General features: G+C 46.7%; 1 protein-coding gene across 6 annotated transcripts in view; it reads right to left on the bottom strand.

The window, feature by feature from the left end:
- Positions 1-17,178, bottom strand: part of CACNA1D (calcium voltage-gated channel subunit alpha1 D) — a 295,011-nt gene that overhangs the window by 128,539 nt on the left and 149,294 nt on the right. For 4 of the 6 annotated variants that reach the window (XM_070390771.1, XM_070390772.1, XM_070390773.1 and 1 more), the window contains exons 6-8: positions 12,860-13,012; positions 12,149-12,345; positions 5,259-5,362 (exon numbers count right to left, since the gene is read on the bottom strand). In XM_070390771.1, coding sequence (XP_070246872.1) covers positions 5,259-5,362; positions 12,149-12,345; positions 12,860-13,012 — 454 coding nt within the window. Of the gene's footprint in view, positions 1-5,258; positions 5,363-5,924; positions 6,029-12,148; positions 12,346-12,859; positions 13,013-17,178 lie in introns of all 6 variants that reach the window. The other 2 variants (XM_070390774.1, XM_070390775.1) reach the window with 1 other exon arrangement.

The raw sequence follows: 17,178 nt of genomic DNA, 5'->3' as shown, positions 1-17,178 counted from the left end.
GGGGAAAAATCAGAGGCACTTTCTGATTTAACACATCTCATAATGGTGTGAATTTCAATGGACCGGGGTGCAAATGACGATGCCCCAAACCTGCTCCTATTCCGTGTAATTCTCATAAAATACAGCTGACAGTCCCAGCACTGCCCCCACCGTCCCTCCCCAATCTCCACACATCAGCAGTTACCACGGAAAGCAGCCAGGCTTGGGTCTCTGTCTAGGCCCTGGGATCTGATGCAACTAGAACAGGGAATCGGAAGGATGGGATAGGGAAATTGAGAATAATCACCTGGTTTGAAAATGGCTCTTAAGATGCTTCACTTCATCCACGTCCCCACAAAACTTCTAAAGTTAAGATAAACAGGCCTCTAGTCATATAAAATGAGATTAGTGATTTCAAAAGAGAACCTGTGACCTGGTAGATTTGCAACTAATTGGGACACAAAGACACAAATTAACTTAGAGCTGAATGAGGTTGAATTTATAGACATGGGTTCAATTTACATTCCATCTAGTGTCATAAAATCTGGTTTACAAAGAGCATTTATCTTCCAACAATATACAAGGACTGCTTACCAAAAGAAGTGGTTCAAATATTTTTCATGAGAGGTTGACAAAAACCACAGCTTTGAATTCATGGGCGAATTACAAATGATTTTCACCTTTCTTTAAAGCAGCCCAGGAGGTGGTTTATGTAGCAATATTCTGTAGGAGTCACTGGCTATGTCATTATGTATATACAGACATGTGCATATAATAAAACATTTTAAAGTATAACTTTGACTTTTCATTAATTCAGGCCTACCTTGGCCTATAATTATTAATTGGTTTAAAAGGACTGAGTTAATTAGATTTTCCTTGCATCCCATTAACTAACAATATGCCTTATATACTCTTACTTGAGCCATCACAACAATGACCAAGCACTGTACACTCTTGCTCAATGAATCCTCTACATAGTTGGTATTATTAGCTCCATTTCATAGATAGGGAAAGTGAGATTCAAAGAAGTTAAGTAATTTGCCCCAAATCTCATGTGGTAAAAGGTAGAGCAAAGATGCAAGTCTTGGTGATCCAACTCTAAAGCCAGTGAGTTTAACCACTATGTTACAGAAATGCCATTACCTACCCCTATTTGTGGCCAAAAAAAATCACTGTCAGACATAACTTCAATCGCAATGATTCAGAGCTTGACAAAGAACCTCCGCAGCCTCCTGTGGATGGCACAGAATACAGTAGTAACATGTGTACCAAGCACGTTTCTCTGGTCACTTCCTGGGAAATCCAGAGAATGGTACCCTTTAGATAATTTCCAAAGGACCCCAGGGAAGGGGCCATAGACTTAATATACAGATACATTAGATGAGTAAAACCCTTTGTATATTTTTGAAGCACTTCTACATTCATGAGCTGATTTAAAGCCAGCACCCTGTGGGAAGGTGGGTGGTGGGTCATCCCTGTGTGAGGCATGAGGAGACAAATGCTCAGGGCTACTAAGTGAAGTCCCAGAATTACTGTGTGACATTGGCTGGACCAAAACCCAGGTCTCCTCGTTCCCTTTTCATCTACCAGCCCCCTCCTCGGGGCCTGGACCCCAGCTCTGGGGACCATGCTAGCTCATGGCAGGTGTGCCCAGCATCAGGCGGGTCCTGCAGGTGCAGAACGGAGCCCATTGCCCCTGGCACCCTTTCCCCTGGGAATGTGGCAATGATGCTAAAGAAACAAAGCACCGAAGCACCAACGTGTTCTCTTCTTTTGTCTATTCACCGACAAACACCTCAAAAGAGACAAGGAGTTAAATGAACAATTTTAGAATTGAAAAATCACGAAGCTTCTAAAAAGCCAGCATGACGGGCGACGTGGCCTGCCTGAATTGTAGATTTCACTGAGACATGCTTTCTAGTCACTGGTCATAACAGGCCCATCTTCTCAATGACAACATAATGTGAAGCTGCCACACGAGTTAGACAGCTCGGCTCCTCCCGCAGCACCCTGTCCTCAGAGACCAAGGTCTTCCTCTGCTCATGCCTGGCTACGGGGCGTGCAGTTTGTAAACTTCGTACTCACCTTGAGGCAAAGGGTCTGCTGTAAAACCAAAGGGGTTTCCAAAGCACCAACCTCAGAATGCTCTCAAAATGTACCGGCAACGAATCAGGTGGCAGATAAAATCAGTTCAAGAATAAATAGGGTGGCCTGGCCACACAAAATCTGAGACGGAGCCAAGGAGCAGAAACAAATATTTCCCCGTGGTCAACAGACTTAAAGACACACATCATCATTTCATGATTCTGCATCAGAAAGCTACAGCAGGGTCTTAAACGTGTACAATAGGAGTCTTTTATTTCGGTGCTTTTGGGATCCCGTTTGTATTGGTCTCATGGCCCTAAAAGGCTTTGCAACATAAGTTGTCTTTCTTTTAGCATTTACATCCTCCTGGTTTGGTCACCTCTGTAAAAACTGTGAAGAACCCTAAGACTAAAATGAAAGTATTTTGAATTTGCTTTAACAAGAAGACGAACACGAGGGACCCATTTTGATTTCCGGTTGCTTTGGGGGGAAGCCAAGGGGAGGTGGCTGGGCAGAGAAGCGCAGGTCACTGTTAGGGCAGGTGGGAGCCTGCCAGCTCCTCGTACGTTTCCCCCAACAGATGCCTTATCATCTTCCCAGATCCAGCTGACAGCCCTTGGTCCACACCTCTCCTCTAGCGTTGCCCACCTGCACTGCTTAACAATAGTCTCTCCCGCCAGACAATGAAGGTCTGAACAGTAGGCCTCTGTCTGTGGCTTAGACATCTTGGCACCCCTGGCCCTTGGCCCAGAGCCGGGCACTCAGCAGAACTTGGGAATCGCTGGCCAAATTAGTCAACAGGCTGAAAGGCTCTGCTCTGCAGACGTGGTTCTCACTTCACACAAACAGCCCCCAGCATCTCCTACCGAAGTGGCCTCTGGTGGAGGAGAGTCCGTAGGCAGCCCACGGGTACCTGCACCCACAGGGGGAGTCACTAGGGAGTCTTGGGTTTTATTTTAAAATGTATACATCGTTTGCATTCTCCTTCAGAAAGGGATCTAGTTTGGTTTTGATACAAAAATGTTTTTTAAGTTACTTTCAATTTAATTATGTTCCCCGAAACACAGTTCAGTAAACTGGTTGTTCTATGAGGGTGTGTGTCCTTTTCATCCCCCAGATCTGGGCACCCCCGCCATTGGGGGTGCATATTTAATGCCCACCTTCCTAATGAGGAGCCCCTCCTCCCAGCTTTTCCTTTTTTCTTTTTTAAGCAGCTTCCTCATGCCAGGGCGCCGGTGCCTGCTCCGCGGAGCTTGGAGATAAGGCACGTCACCGGCTCTGTTGAAATTAGCGGTTTCCATGGCCTCAGTCAGTTTAGTTGGGTTTAGGAGACACGAGGCGCCAAGGAAGTCACAACAGAATTGCTGTTGACCTTGGCCAGGCTGCTCCTGTGGCAGAGTTAAGCACGATGCCGTTTCTCCAGGGATCATTTCCACCCTCAAACCCCACCACCAGCCGGAGCCATGGAGGTTCACTAGGAGGAGGGCACTTTAAAAGTGTAAGTGAAAGAGCATGAGGCTTGAGGAGCCACTTCTCTGAAGAAGGAAGCTTTGCTATGGGGGGGGGGGGGGCGGGGGCGCCAGGGTATGCTTCCACCCCCCAACTCAGTCCCAGCCCCCCACCCCTCTCATTGGGAGGCACACTGTTGGGGCTGCTGGGCCCTAGGTAGGCCTTCATGTGTGACACTGACCCCCTGGGTCAAGGAGAATTCCAAATCCTTTCCCCCTGCAAACAGGCAGGGAGGCGGGAGGGAGGCGAGGAGGGGAGCAGAGATGGACAGCTGGCTCCGCTTTCTGCTCTGAGAAAAAGGCGACAGAGGTCTCTCCACTGACTCGGCGTTACATGAAGACATCACTTGCCCGAGACACAAGCCCCACAAGCTCCAAAAGAGGAAGATAAAGTGAGTGACAAGAGGAAGATAAACTCACTGGGAAGCAAATCCATCAGCAGCGTTTCCTGATGATGTCTGCACTCAGTGAGTAACACAGGCTCCCCGGGAGGAGGGACCTCCTGGGCCTCCAGCAGCACCCCAGCACCCCCTCCAGGCCCCCCAACAGTTACATTCCCCCCGCTGGCCGCTTCTGAGAGAGCCTCGACAGTCCCGGGTCCCTTCCCTGGGGTACTTGCTCCCCTTTCTGGGGTACCTGCCAGACAGTGAGGTGGCACAGCTGCCCCAAGGTAAGGCGGAGTCCAGAGATACCCAAGTCCCCGTCTTGAGCCCATCTCCCCTGAGCCCTCTCCATAGAAGGTAAAAAAAAATGAAATTCCAAAAACAGTGACGGAAGGACAAGGACCATGATAAGACCAAAAAACATGTATGTGCAGCACTGGCCAGTTTGCTCACTGGTTAGAGCATCAGTCCACGAACCAAAGGGTTGTGGGTTCGATTCCCAGTCAAGGGCACATACCTGGGTTGCAGATTCAATCCCTATCCGCCCCCCCAACCCCCACCCCCCAAGTCAGGGCAGGTACAGGAGACAACCAGTAGATATTGCTCGCTCTCTCTCTCTCTCTCTCTCTCTCCCTCCCTTCCTCTCTAAAACAAAAGCAATGGAAAAATATCCTCAGGTGAGTATTACTAAAACAAAACAAAAAAAAACATGCATGCGCAAAAGCTGATCATTACTCGATATGAAAGGTTCTACCAGTTAAGATTAAAAATGAATTAGAGGGAAAATTCTCACAGTGACAGCAGCAGAAAACCAAGCTAATCAACAATCCCGAGAGCAGGGCATTAAGATTTTAAAATTTGTTTAGTATTTATGTGCTAGCCTAGGCTTATTTCTCCTTCACAATGAAATCTAAAACACTCTGGAAATATGCATGATTATCTCAAAGGGGCAGGTTATGCACCAATGGGAATAAAACCACAAAAGACGCCCTTTCCTGGGGGAGACCAAGGTCGGGACTCCTTTTCCTCCCTGGTAATCCACTTCGGCACTTCAGCAAATTAATGCAACTGGCTTCAGGGGAACGTTCTCATTAAATTAATAGTGTTTGGCAAGCATCAGAAACACAGAATCTCACAGATAGATACAGGCAGAAAGAATCACAGTTCAATCCAAAAGCCACACACGGAGGAAACATCAGAGTTCACACGCATGCAGGGGAGCCTCAGGGGCGACGGGAGGACACACACAGCCGCCCCCAGAACACGAGGCAGCAGAATGGGCAACATGAATCCAACTGCTTACCCACTAAGGACACCAAGAACCAGGTTAAGGACGAAAAATGAGCCAAGGATAATCAGACTAACAAAATACACCCATGGCCATTCCCATCCTATCGCATCATTTACCTGTAAAATGTAAGGAGATGTTATCAGTTATCTATTTACTAAAGAGCGGAGCCCCAGGAGCAGCTGCCAGACCACGTGGGGCTTTGGTGGAAGGTCAGTGCCCCTAGGGCTGGACCCCACCCAGGGCCTTCCGTTTTTTGTCTTCACCTAAGGATACGTTCTGCTGCTGAAGTCTGGGACCTACCAAAAGTCTGCTGGGACCAGCTCATTTAGTGACTGTTTTGTACCAATTCATCTGCATTATATTTGGATCCAGACCAGTAAAGCAATTATAAATGTGTCTCATTTTAGGACAGGCAGAAGGGCAAGCAATGGAAAGTATTTAAATGCCAAGCAACAACGCTGATTAACTCCTGGTCAATAACTATTCTATCGCTGCCTTTCATGAAGGCTGGTGAGGTTCCAGGAACCGTCGTGACTTGGGAAGCCTCAGCAGAGGACAAGCGTCTTGGAGGACATGTGAGGCTTGGCACCCACCCGGCGGCCCCATCTAGCAAAGCCTGTGTGGTCTTGGCAACTGTCCTCAGGGCTCTGCTTTCAAGATGAAAGAGGTGTAGCTTACCCGCTCAATACACCAAGTACAAGATTTAGTACGAAAAATGACCCAAAGATGACGAGACTGACAAAATACACCCAGGGCAATTCAAATCCCATAGCATCATTCATCTGTAAGAAACAAGATGGTCTCATAGGGGTGGGTTAATAAGGGAATCTAGTAAGGAGAGAGGGTCACATTAGAGACAGCATTCTATACATTTAATGAAACATTTACTTAGATTCAAATCAGAGACAACAGTAGCCAATACATTTTCATTATATATTACACACACACACACACACACACACACACACACACACACACACACACACAGAGGCATCAAAGCTTTCAGGGCAAATGAGAGCCAACTTTGGCCACCGGTAGGGCAATCAGCTGGGATTTGGCTTTCCTCACAGGAAGCTGCCACCATTAGGGATTTTCTGAAAGGATCTTGGTAGAGGACAAAACTACTGCTTCGCTGAAAATTATTTCCTCCTCTGTCCAAGTTGTTAGTACTTTTTTTGCTTTTGAAATTTGGGATGGTGGAAAAGTCTTAGTTATAGAGACAAACTGGCAACATTTGACTCTATAAATTCTATTCTTTTAAAAAACACACACACTAAAATAATAACTTTCCATAGGGAGCCAACCTCTCCAAGGAAACCTACCACCCTAAATCTGAATGGCCCTCAATCAGTGAGTCAAGCACAGCTAAACTAATGCAAAGCAGGCGAGCGCTCAGAAGTCAGCAAGCTGACATGCTCCAGGGTGCTCCAGGAAATGAGATTTTCATGCCTGCACCACAGGAAGGACCCAGGAGAAGGAGAAGCACTATCCCCCACACCTACCCTGAATGACCCAGCCTGGAAACCCGGCTTCATCTAGAGCAGCGGTTCTCAACCTGTGGATCGCGACCCCTTTGACAATCAAACGACCCTTAGACAGGGGTCGGTCACCTAAGACCATCCTGCATATCAGATATTTACATTACGATTCATAACAGTAGCAACATTACAGTTATGAAGTAGCAACGAAAATAATTTTATGGTTGTGTCACAACATGAGGAACTGTATTTAAAGGGCCAGAAGGTTGAGAACCACTGATCTAGAGGAACCCCATGCCCCACTGTGGGACAAGCTTCTGTGGGACAGTCAGACATGGCCTCCCCGACAGACACCCCCAGGAGGGTTTGGTCATGAGCAGCTTTCATGCTGGAGCAAACAGGTCCTTTAAGGTTCACGGCCGGATGGAACTTTCCAACAGCACAGGTCAGTGTTAAATTGGGCAAACGCTTCTCCCAGGAAGGAGATGCTGAGGGCCAGTTGGGGACGACAGGAATGACCCCAGGCCCGACTTTGCTGGAACACCCAGGCCCTCCGGCCGACAGAACTATACCTAGTCTGGGCCGACACATGGCTCTTGCCTCGCAGGTACAAGCCCTTCGGACTTTAAGCACGTGCTTTCCTCCACACTATGTGGCTCCGGGTTTCAGCTTTACAGAATGAGACTCGTGCATTTCACTGTTTGCCTCACACAGAAGCCAAATAGGAAAAGAGAACATTAAAAAAAATTACCTAACATCTGTTACTGAAGTCTAGGGAAAGGGCATTAAATCCCTTATGAAACACCTGTTTGGCCACATGAAAACTGATGTGCTTAATAGAACTCATATCAGTCTGCACATCTTACATTGGCAATTAGAGTAATGAATGAGCCGAGGCCATGGCTGCAATTGTTGATCTAATTAAGCTGGATAAACTAATTTCAGCAGGAAGGCAGAGGGTAATTCTTCCAAAGCAGCTACGCCACCAAACTTATTTAAAAACCCATGTGTGGAGGACAAGAAAACAGGCTGCTTGGTGTAGTGGCCAGAGCCCAGCCTGGAGGCAGGACCTTCCACAGGGACCTCTCTGGCCTGCTTCCTCTCTATTGGAACAGGAGTGTGTACGACAGGAGAGAGCATGCTCACAGGATGGGAGAGAGCTGTCCAAGTCCAGGACTCCCACCAGGAGACCTTGCTTTTCAACAGCTCTGGCCAAGTCAGTGGGCTGAGCCCTCTGCTTCACCCCTTCATTTGGGCCTCAGTCTTGTGTTGTCTGCTCCACGTGGGAGGAAACTTTCGTTTTTAAGGAAAGACCTTTATAATTTCTTAGGAGTGTTTGACAGATTCAGATTTGCTCAAATCAGAAATATCACCTGGAATGATCACTGGAGGCTGGGGGCAAGGCTAAACCTAAACAAAGGCCACAGGAGACTCTAATTCCCAGACATCAGGGAAGAGAAGCAGAGCTCAAGCTTCGAGGCCAGTCTTTCTCCCAACTAAACCTTCTCAACCCAATCTCTTCTCAGAGGCCAGTGTTTCTCAGACCTTATATACACAGGACAAATCAGAACTGGCAAGCTGTTCCCCAAAATACCCACATGAAAATAGAGACACTAGTTGGGATTTTGTCTGCAAGGTCTTTATTCACAATGGGGAAATGGGCATGAGCTGAAGCATTTCAATTTAGATTACTTTTTGAAACATTTATATCAAAGTTATCATGTGGAGCCACCTGGTGCCCAGAGAATAATATTCTATTGGGTGTCAGTTTTCCCTTACTTAAAAGGTTGAAATGCATATTCATGTCTCCAATTAAAGGCCATCCTAAAACTACTGGAAACACCACTGGATACCTGGGATGCTGGTTGTAGGTAGATTCCCTGAGCATGGAATAAGAGAAAGGTACAGGAAGGCAAGCACTTGGCCAACTAGAGAGGAATTTCCAGGTACCCTGAAGGAAGTCAATAGTTGACCATGAGAATACCCCGTTAGAGCCTGACAGCCAGCAACTCCATAGGTGCCTTCACTGAAAGGAGCTTGGCAATAAGGCAAGAGGCCACATATAATTTATATGGACAGCTCTCTCCTGAAACCAATATTTTTTAAATTAATTTCTTACATTCAAAAACATGTCCTCTGAGTTAAAGGAGAAAAATAAAAAAGAATCATGTAGTCTTGTTCTGCATCTTAAAGACAACAAATTTAAAGCCCAAAGAGCCCCAGTGACCTGTCCAAGGTCAAACACCAAGCCCTCGCCCAGCCCTAATGTTCTTTCCTTGCACTACACCCTTCTGCCTCTGTGGCCAACAAATGGGTGCGAGTCAGATGACAGCTTAATTATGTTTATGGAACTCAATTTATAGAAGCTCCATTAATAACTTTTTTTTCACCAGAGTTAATAATCCCACTCCCCACACATCCATAAGGTTCTTTTCTAAGTGTGTCTTTCTGAATATCGGGCATACCTGTACTTTCCTTCTCAAGACCATTGGCAAGACTCTCTCGAGATCTGAGGTCTCAATGAGCTTGGGAACACTGAATATAAACCTGACAAGATGCACATAATCCCTGGCAAAGACTTTGTCCACCATATACAAACACCCAAAGGATTGGAAAATTTGCTTGCCATCAATATTTAAAATCAAATCTCCTTAGTTATCTCTTAAGGTGTTTCCTTGATACTTTAGTTGTGGATAAAAATTAATATTTAAACATGGCCCCTCTACACTGAGGCAATGAAGAGTAATAGTAATTAGTATTTGCTGTGCTGGGCATGGATGTTCTGTTCTGGAACAGCTATGTGGCTTCCAGCTGACTGTGGCCCATAACATATTAAGAAGGCTGGGTGCCTTGTCTATCTCTATGATGTAATCAACAGGGAATTAAAAACCTGATGCGTTTCAGAGACTAAGATCTTGGTGAGGATGGTGGAAGACGTGACTTTGCTGCCCCAAATGTTATAGAAGGGTGGAGGAATACCAAGGAGAGAGTGCTGGATTCTAGTCTAGACCAGGGGTCGACAAACTATGAGCTGCAAGCCAAACCCACCCAGCCACCTGCTTTTGTACAGCATTTGAGCTAAAGTGGCATTTACATTTTTAAATGGTTAAAAAAATCAAAAGAGTATTTTATGACATGTGAATGTTATACAAAATTCAAATTTCAGTTTCCATAAAAATGGTTTCATTAGAAACCATCTGTCTACATGTTGCCAATGGCTACTTCTGAGCAACCCGGGGCAGAGGGCAGAATTGAGTAGTTGTGACACAGACATTATGCCTGCAAGGCCAAATACATTTACTACCTGGCCCCTTAGAAAAAAAGAATATATACCCACATTCTAGATCAAGGACTACAACCTCTTGCTGTAGGACCCTAGGGATGTTCAGTGATCTCTCTATATTCCACTGTGTCCATCTTCAAAATCCCAGACTTTCTATAAAGGGATATAGGCTGGGATATTAATAAATTATGTGTGTTCCTCCATTGAAATAAAGATGTCATGTAGTTCATAGAGACTATAATTATTATATTGTTAAATTATTAACTCTGATTGTCCTATTACCAATAGAGATCACAATAACATGATCTTGGGTGATACTGCAAGGTTCTCAGGAAGGCAAGTGGAAACTCGTTTCTGGGCACATGGAGTTTTCTCTCCTTTAATTGCACACTCCCAGAGGTTTCATTTGCTTGACAAAAGGAAACTGTCATGTGAGCATGTGCAGAAATATAACATAAAGCATAAAATTGTCAATTAGTCAAAGCATGTTGGATCAGCGGTGAACAATTTACCATGACTAGAGAGAACAACAAAGTTGAGAGGATCACAGATTTTTTTTTAATCAAAATGCTGTTTTCTGTACTGTTTGGGGGAAGGATTAGAGTTTGGGCTATATGATACTTTTTGGATTTACCAGAAATTTCAAGGGAAATCTGGGAGTGAGACCTCAACTAATCTAACCAGGAGTTGCAACTTTTTAAGCGATACTAGTGAAAAGGAACCCTTTGCTTAATTTGAGGGTCCCCTTGCATGACCAGGGTCTTGGCTCATCCAATATAATCTCCCTCCTTCGTCCTCTCCATGAAAGGCATTGACATATAAATATAAACAATAGATGTGCATACACACACACACACACACACATACACACACTCCTATAATAACAAGGAAAAGGAGAGGAAAGGGGAGAAACAAGGAATAACATGCTGGTGCTGCTTAAACCTTATTACCAAACTAGACAGAGACTTCGGGGTTGAAAATAAAAACATACCCTCCCTGCCTAACATTGAGGACAGAGGGTCTTCTATAATCCTGTAAGCATGTGGTCACTGGTGAAGGGAAGCAAAAACCTACTATAACCATCAGATGCTCCGTTCTCTGAAGTTACAGAGTAATATGAAATCCTATAAAGTGTCTAAAATTTAAAAGCTACATCTCAATCTGCAGGCCTTCTCGCTAGAGACTGCCCATTTGAGAGGCATTATGTTACTATGAATTGCCTTTTAACAAGTTATTACTGGAATCCTGGTTAATCTCATTTGGATTTTGGTTTAGCCTCAAAATCTACATGTCAGCTGTTTTCCCCAGCAACTCTGTGGCATGGAAAATAATTTCTAAACTTCTGTGAGCTTGTTCAAATTCTACCAAACAAATAAACAAACAGGCTCAGCTCTGGGAAATGGCTGTTGAAATGCTACCACTCTTCATTTATGGCCAAGCCTCCTGGCACTGTCTGGATCAAGAAGAACCAGACTCCAGCCATCGAAGGGGTGTCCCCCTGTTTTCACGGCCAGCTGGATGGATCCCCGCTCCATTTCTACCCTCTCTGCCAGAGTTCTTTGGCTCCAAAGAGAAAGGAAGAGAGAACTTCCTAAGGGCTTGTGCTGGGCTGATTTATATGGTACTGAAGAGGCAAGGGAAATATAATAGGGGGAAAAACCCATTTTGGCTTTAGGGCTGTGCTAAGTTATGGAAAGCATGAAAAGTATGCAATTTATGTTCCCTATCTTCCGTTTAGGAGACTAGTAAAGCAACCTTCCTTTGTGTATAAAAGAACAATTTTAGCCCATGAAGCCTCTTCACCTGGGAAATAACTCCTGGCTCTCTAAGAGCTTACCGGGGCCAGCCTGGCCTTCTGGGCTCCTCCAGAAAGGGGCCACTAGGCGCACTGGGCAAGCACTCCCCAGGCAGCCCAGGGGCGTGGAGGGAGCCAACACTGGCCTCCTGCTCTCTAGAATGGACACTAAATGCCTGAGGAGGAAAGATGATGAGTCTTGCTGAGTGAAGAGAGGGTCTGCTTCCCTTCCCCAAAACACTGACTTCCAGGGTTTCTTTTTCAGTCAACTCCCCAATGGCTCTAGCTAACACAACTGTCATCCAAAGAAAGAACACTCCACCAGCTCCCTCCCCACACTGCTTACCCAGTAGAGCACGTCTGTCCAGCCCTCCATGGTGATGCACTGGAACACGGTGAGCATAGCAAAGGCAAAGTTATCGAAGTTGGTGATGCCTCCGTTGGGGCCAACCCAGCCACTCCTACACTCCGTGCCGTTAACTATACACTGGCGTCCGTTCCCTGAGAACGCACATGGCGCTGGGTCCTCTTCAGCTACGATATCTGCAAGCAGAGCAAGAAGGCTTCACCACCCAAGAATGAACATCAGGACACCCAAGCATGAGGAGGCCGAGCTCCCTTGCTTCCTCCCATCTCTGCTGTCTCCGAATCCCACTTGGCCTTCAAGGTCGGCTCCACACAGTGCCTCCTCCGTGGAGTTTGCCATTTCCTGTACTCACAGCCCCTTTCTCTCCCGGGGCTCTCCCCTCTGTGCTCCCTGGCAGCACCTTTCTCAAGTCTGTATACAATGCCACTGATTCGCCTCATGTTCTAATTTGGGGGGGGGGGGGGGGTCCCTCGTCTTGCTTGCCAGGACACATTATACAGGAAATCAGGACCAAAAAGGAGATTTATTTATTTTGAACATAATTCACACTAGGAACTGGCCCAGTAAATTTACTGGTACATTTGGCTTCTTTTTTTTCTCACTCTCATTTCGTTTTAGATTTTCTCAAAACCACAAAAGTTTTTTGGGAGGAAATGAAAAGTTGGGTGAGCGACCATTTTCATTACTCACCTGAGTCAGCAAAAAAACATGTTTTGTGCATTTTTCCAATAAAAAGTTCCAATCCTATAATAGCATAGATTATGATTACAAATAATACCAAAAGGGCTATGTGAAGGAGGGGAACCATGGCTTTTATAATGGAGTTCAGCACAACTTGTAAACCTAGGAGAGAGAGAAATAAGTTTGTGAGCCAGGAAGAAACTTCAGTGATGCAAATATATAATTCCTAATGGCGCCGGCTTTGCATGTCACACATAGTAATAAGACTCAAAGATGCCGAAACCGGTTTGGCTCAGTGGATAGAGCATCGGCCTGCAGATTGAAAGGTCCCGGGTTTGATTCCGGTCAAGGGCATGTACCTGGGTTGAGGGCACATCCCAGTAGGAGATGTGCAGGAGGCAGCTGGTCGATGTTTCTCTCTCATCGATGTTTCTAACTCTCTCTCTCTCTCCCTTCCTCTCTGTAAAAAATCAATAAAATATATTTAAAAAAAAAGACTCAAAGAGATATCTCAAAGCTTTCAATTAGCGTTAATCTGGATGTGAAATAAGTTAAAATGAAAACTTAAAGATCACTTGACAGATGGGGAAGGCCTAGAGAGGGGACTGTCCAATATCAAAGTTAGTCATTCATTCCTTGAACATCTACCACGTGGCAAGCATCAGGTTAGTGCTTTGAAATATATGAGGATGCATTACATAATGTGCCTTCTCTCAAAGAGCTTGTATTCTAGGAGGAGACATAGGAATTAAATGCAAATGAAAGGTAGCACACAAATGCTGTATGAGTAACATCAGTCACAATCACACATCGTTTCTGAGTGGGGAGGAGAAAGAGGACTGGGTGGCAGCCTCCCTTCCGCAGGGCCTGGGTCTGAGGAGGGTGATGTCCACAGGTGGGCAGGGGAGAGGCTATGCCAGGCAGAGGGGAGAGCGCACCAAGCGCACAGAGGCGAGCCGGCGCTGTATGGGCTCGGGATGGGGAGTCTTGGCTGGTGAGAACTAGTGGAAAGGAGTATCAGGAAGGAAAAGCAGCCTGCAGCTAGGTAGCTCTGGGCTTTGGATCTGGGCTACAGGACCATCCTTAGACTGTTTGTGAAAGGCAGCCTCTTTAGCAAGACGAATGGGGCAGCAGCAGGCAGGATCGGTGGAAACCAGAACTCAGCAGCTGAATTTGAGGGAGAAGAAGGTACCTATGGAGGCAGGGTCATGGGGAAATCCTAGTGCCCAGCCAAAAAAAAAAAAGGCATGTCAAAAGGAGGCTCTCCTGGAATGAGGGAGGCAGGAGACAAGCAGAGGAAGGAGAGGGTAAGAGCAACTCAGAACCAGTGAGTCGATCACAGCACAGCATGAAGAGGAAAGCATGCTGTACCCTGGGCTTGAGAGATGGGGAAGGGACACAAAAACCTGGAGGCTGTCCATGGAGTAATACTCAGAGCCATGGTATAGGAAGAGAAAGAGGGAGAATGTAAAGGGGGATTGTGGGTTGGAGGAGGCAGAAGACTGAGGGACAGTGATGGCCAGGAGACCAGAACTCCCCTAGAACCTGACCTCCACGTTTAGTCCTACCTTCTTCCCACCACCTATGACTACAGCTTCTGCTCTGCACAGTTCACTCTCCTCTTTATTCTCTTTCCCTTCCCCTCCCTGCTCTCCCTCCCCACTGTCTCACCTCATTCAAACAGCCCTTTTCTAATATCCTCTCACTCTCCCAATACATACTCAAAGAATGAAGGAATATAACCTGAGATGCTAGAATTAAATAAGTTAGAAATCAGAACACACCAAGTAGAGAGAAGAATACTTATGAGCAATAAGAAAGATGGGAACGAGGTGGGGGACTGGTTGGGGAGGGAAGACTAATCAGAGGATTTCAGACTCGCAAGGAGCCCATCTTTCCAAGACCCTCATTATGACCCAAATCCTAGGTACTGCCTTTGGATGTTTAAGTGCTCAAATGGTTTCTTTTTGGGGAAAATGATCATTAAGATGATTGCTAATGTTTTCATCTTCTAGAAAGAATAGACAGAGGGGGAAAGAAAACACCTGCTTTAATCCAATCGGATAGGGGTTTTTTTGTTGTTATTTTTTAGATGTGGATAGGCCATCCCAAATCACCACTCAGCAGTTAGCTCTTCTCAATTCCACGGCAGTGAGCCATGTGTTTCACGAATATGTTTATATTTAAGGCTCTACTGTACTTCAGATTGGCCACATTTGTGAGATAATGAAGCTGTATCTCAATGTGAATTGTACACTTTATGTGACATTAAGCTCCTTGTATATTATCGATGTGTACAGAGCTCACGGGGGCTCTGATCACAGAGGCAGAGGGGTGACGTGGAAAGAACACCAGGAACTGGGAGACTGTGGGTCTGGCCTGTTGGCCACCCTCCGGCTACAGGAACCTCAACAAGTCACTACCCCATGGCAGGCCTCGGCTTCCTCATGTAAAGGTGATACTGTTGGGCGGATGCTCTCTAGGGATCTCTCCCACTTCGATGGGCTGGGATTCCGATAAACACTCATCAGTTAACTGCGTGTGGGTGGCTAAGGGCTCCACAGATGTCTGAACTACTCTCTTCTGAAATGTGCATTTTTTTACCTTCCACTTGATAAATACATTCACACACACACACACACACACAGAATCCTGTCTTATAGGACAGTCTCAATTCTCTTTAGAAATGACTAGACATTTCCCAGATAAGTGTCACACTTTCCCAGGCCTCTTTAACAATTTCAGGTACTTGAGAAGAAATCACTGGGCCACAGATGCTAACCAGCACGGGAAACAGCATGAGCCAGAGCCCCCGAGCCCTCTCCCCAAAGCCCATTGGGTCTGACGAGAGGCTTGGGTGTTCCCTCCAGGGCTGTTAAAATACGGCTGAAAATTTCTCACACAAGACTCAGGTCCCTTTCTCCCTGCTGACCCCCAGGAGAACGTGATGCAGACCTTGGTCAAGTTTCAAAGTGGTATTTTGGGGGGAAAAGGAAGAAACACAGTTAAGCACTGGTTCCTGAGAGGCTGTGGGGGCGCTGGACTAGTTATTTAATGACAAGCTCACGAGGCAAGGGAGCCAGACCTGGCCGAGTAAGTGCCGAGTTCTCACCGCCGTGCACGCAAGCCACAGCACACACACACCCAGGCAGGCTCCCTGCCATTTGCTGGGGGGGAGGGTCTGGTTACTTGGAAATTAGATTAAGCTGTAACAACTACATCTGAAAGAACGTGTTTGCTCACTGAACTTCTCATGTAACCATGTTCCACCCTAACAGAGCCAGTCATTTCCAAGGTATTCCTATTTTTCTCAATTGCTTCCAGACAGTTCTGTGGTTTTGACTTGTGCTGATCTTTTTCAATGAAAATAAATGAACCATCTGGAAAAACAAGTACACATAAAATACCACTTCCTACATTTTAAAATGTTAAATTTGGAAAGGGTGTTTTCTTCCAGAGAATTTCTGGTGCGTTCTGAGCGCCAACAGGTTTAATAAAAACTCACAGGGACTTGCTGGAGGAGCCAGACCATGGTCTGTGTCCTTCTGACGGCTTTCCGAGGGTGGAACACAGGCACGGCCTGCAGGCCCGATCCTCCCGCCCAGTCCTGGGAAAGGTGCTAGGACACCTACCCTCTGAGGTCCTCAGCAGGGGAGGGGGTGTCCCATCAGGAACAGAGCCCCGGGAGGCACACCCCACACCCCTTATGGAAGCAGCAGCCTGCGCTCCCAGCCAGGGCACAGACAGGACATCTGTTCCCACTCAGGTGGCACTCAGCCTGGCCTGGTCTGCAGCAGGCAGCACACGAGGGCCTGGCACACACAGGCAGCGTCGCCAAGTGCACAGCGATGACACCTCTCACCCTGAGGGGCTCCTTGTGCTCCAGACCTCGTGCTGGGGCTCTCCCTGCACTATCTCCAGTCTTTAAACCACCTTCCAGCAGGTTCTAGCCTGCCCTCCTTGCAGGGGGGTGGGTTGGGGGGCACAAAAGCATTCACCTCTTCCCCAGAGCAGGACAGGCACAGTCCCTAAGAGTAGAGAGCCGAGTTTCTGGAAGTGCAGCCCCCGTCACTCCTCACATTGAAGAGAGGCGGGGAGTGGAGCCCTGGATAAGCCACCACTTTCGGAGGAGGTGACGGCCAGGGTGCTGTCGCAGAAGGAAACCAGATTCGAATCAGGAAGCCTGTACTCAGGCCTCATGCCACCACTTGCTCCGTCTCCTCTTTTACAAAGTTGGGATGGCACATGGCTGCCAGCTCCTCTCGGGGCTGTCACGGGATCCAGCGACAACTCAAGCCGAAGTGCATTGTAACCCGCGAAGGCCTCCG

This window comes from Myotis yumanensis, unplaced genomic scaffold (genome assembly GCF_028538775.1).
Source record: "Myotis yumanensis isolate MYYU_CA2020_CCGP unplaced genomic scaffold, mMyoYum1.0.hap1 SCAF_14, whole genome shotgun sequence".
NCBI classification, from domain to species: Eukaryota; Metazoa; Chordata; class Mammalia; order Chiroptera; family Vespertilionidae; genus Myotis; species Myotis yumanensis.
Note: the sequence above shows the minus strand (reverse complement) of the source record. Positions and strands in the feature narration are given on the sequence as shown.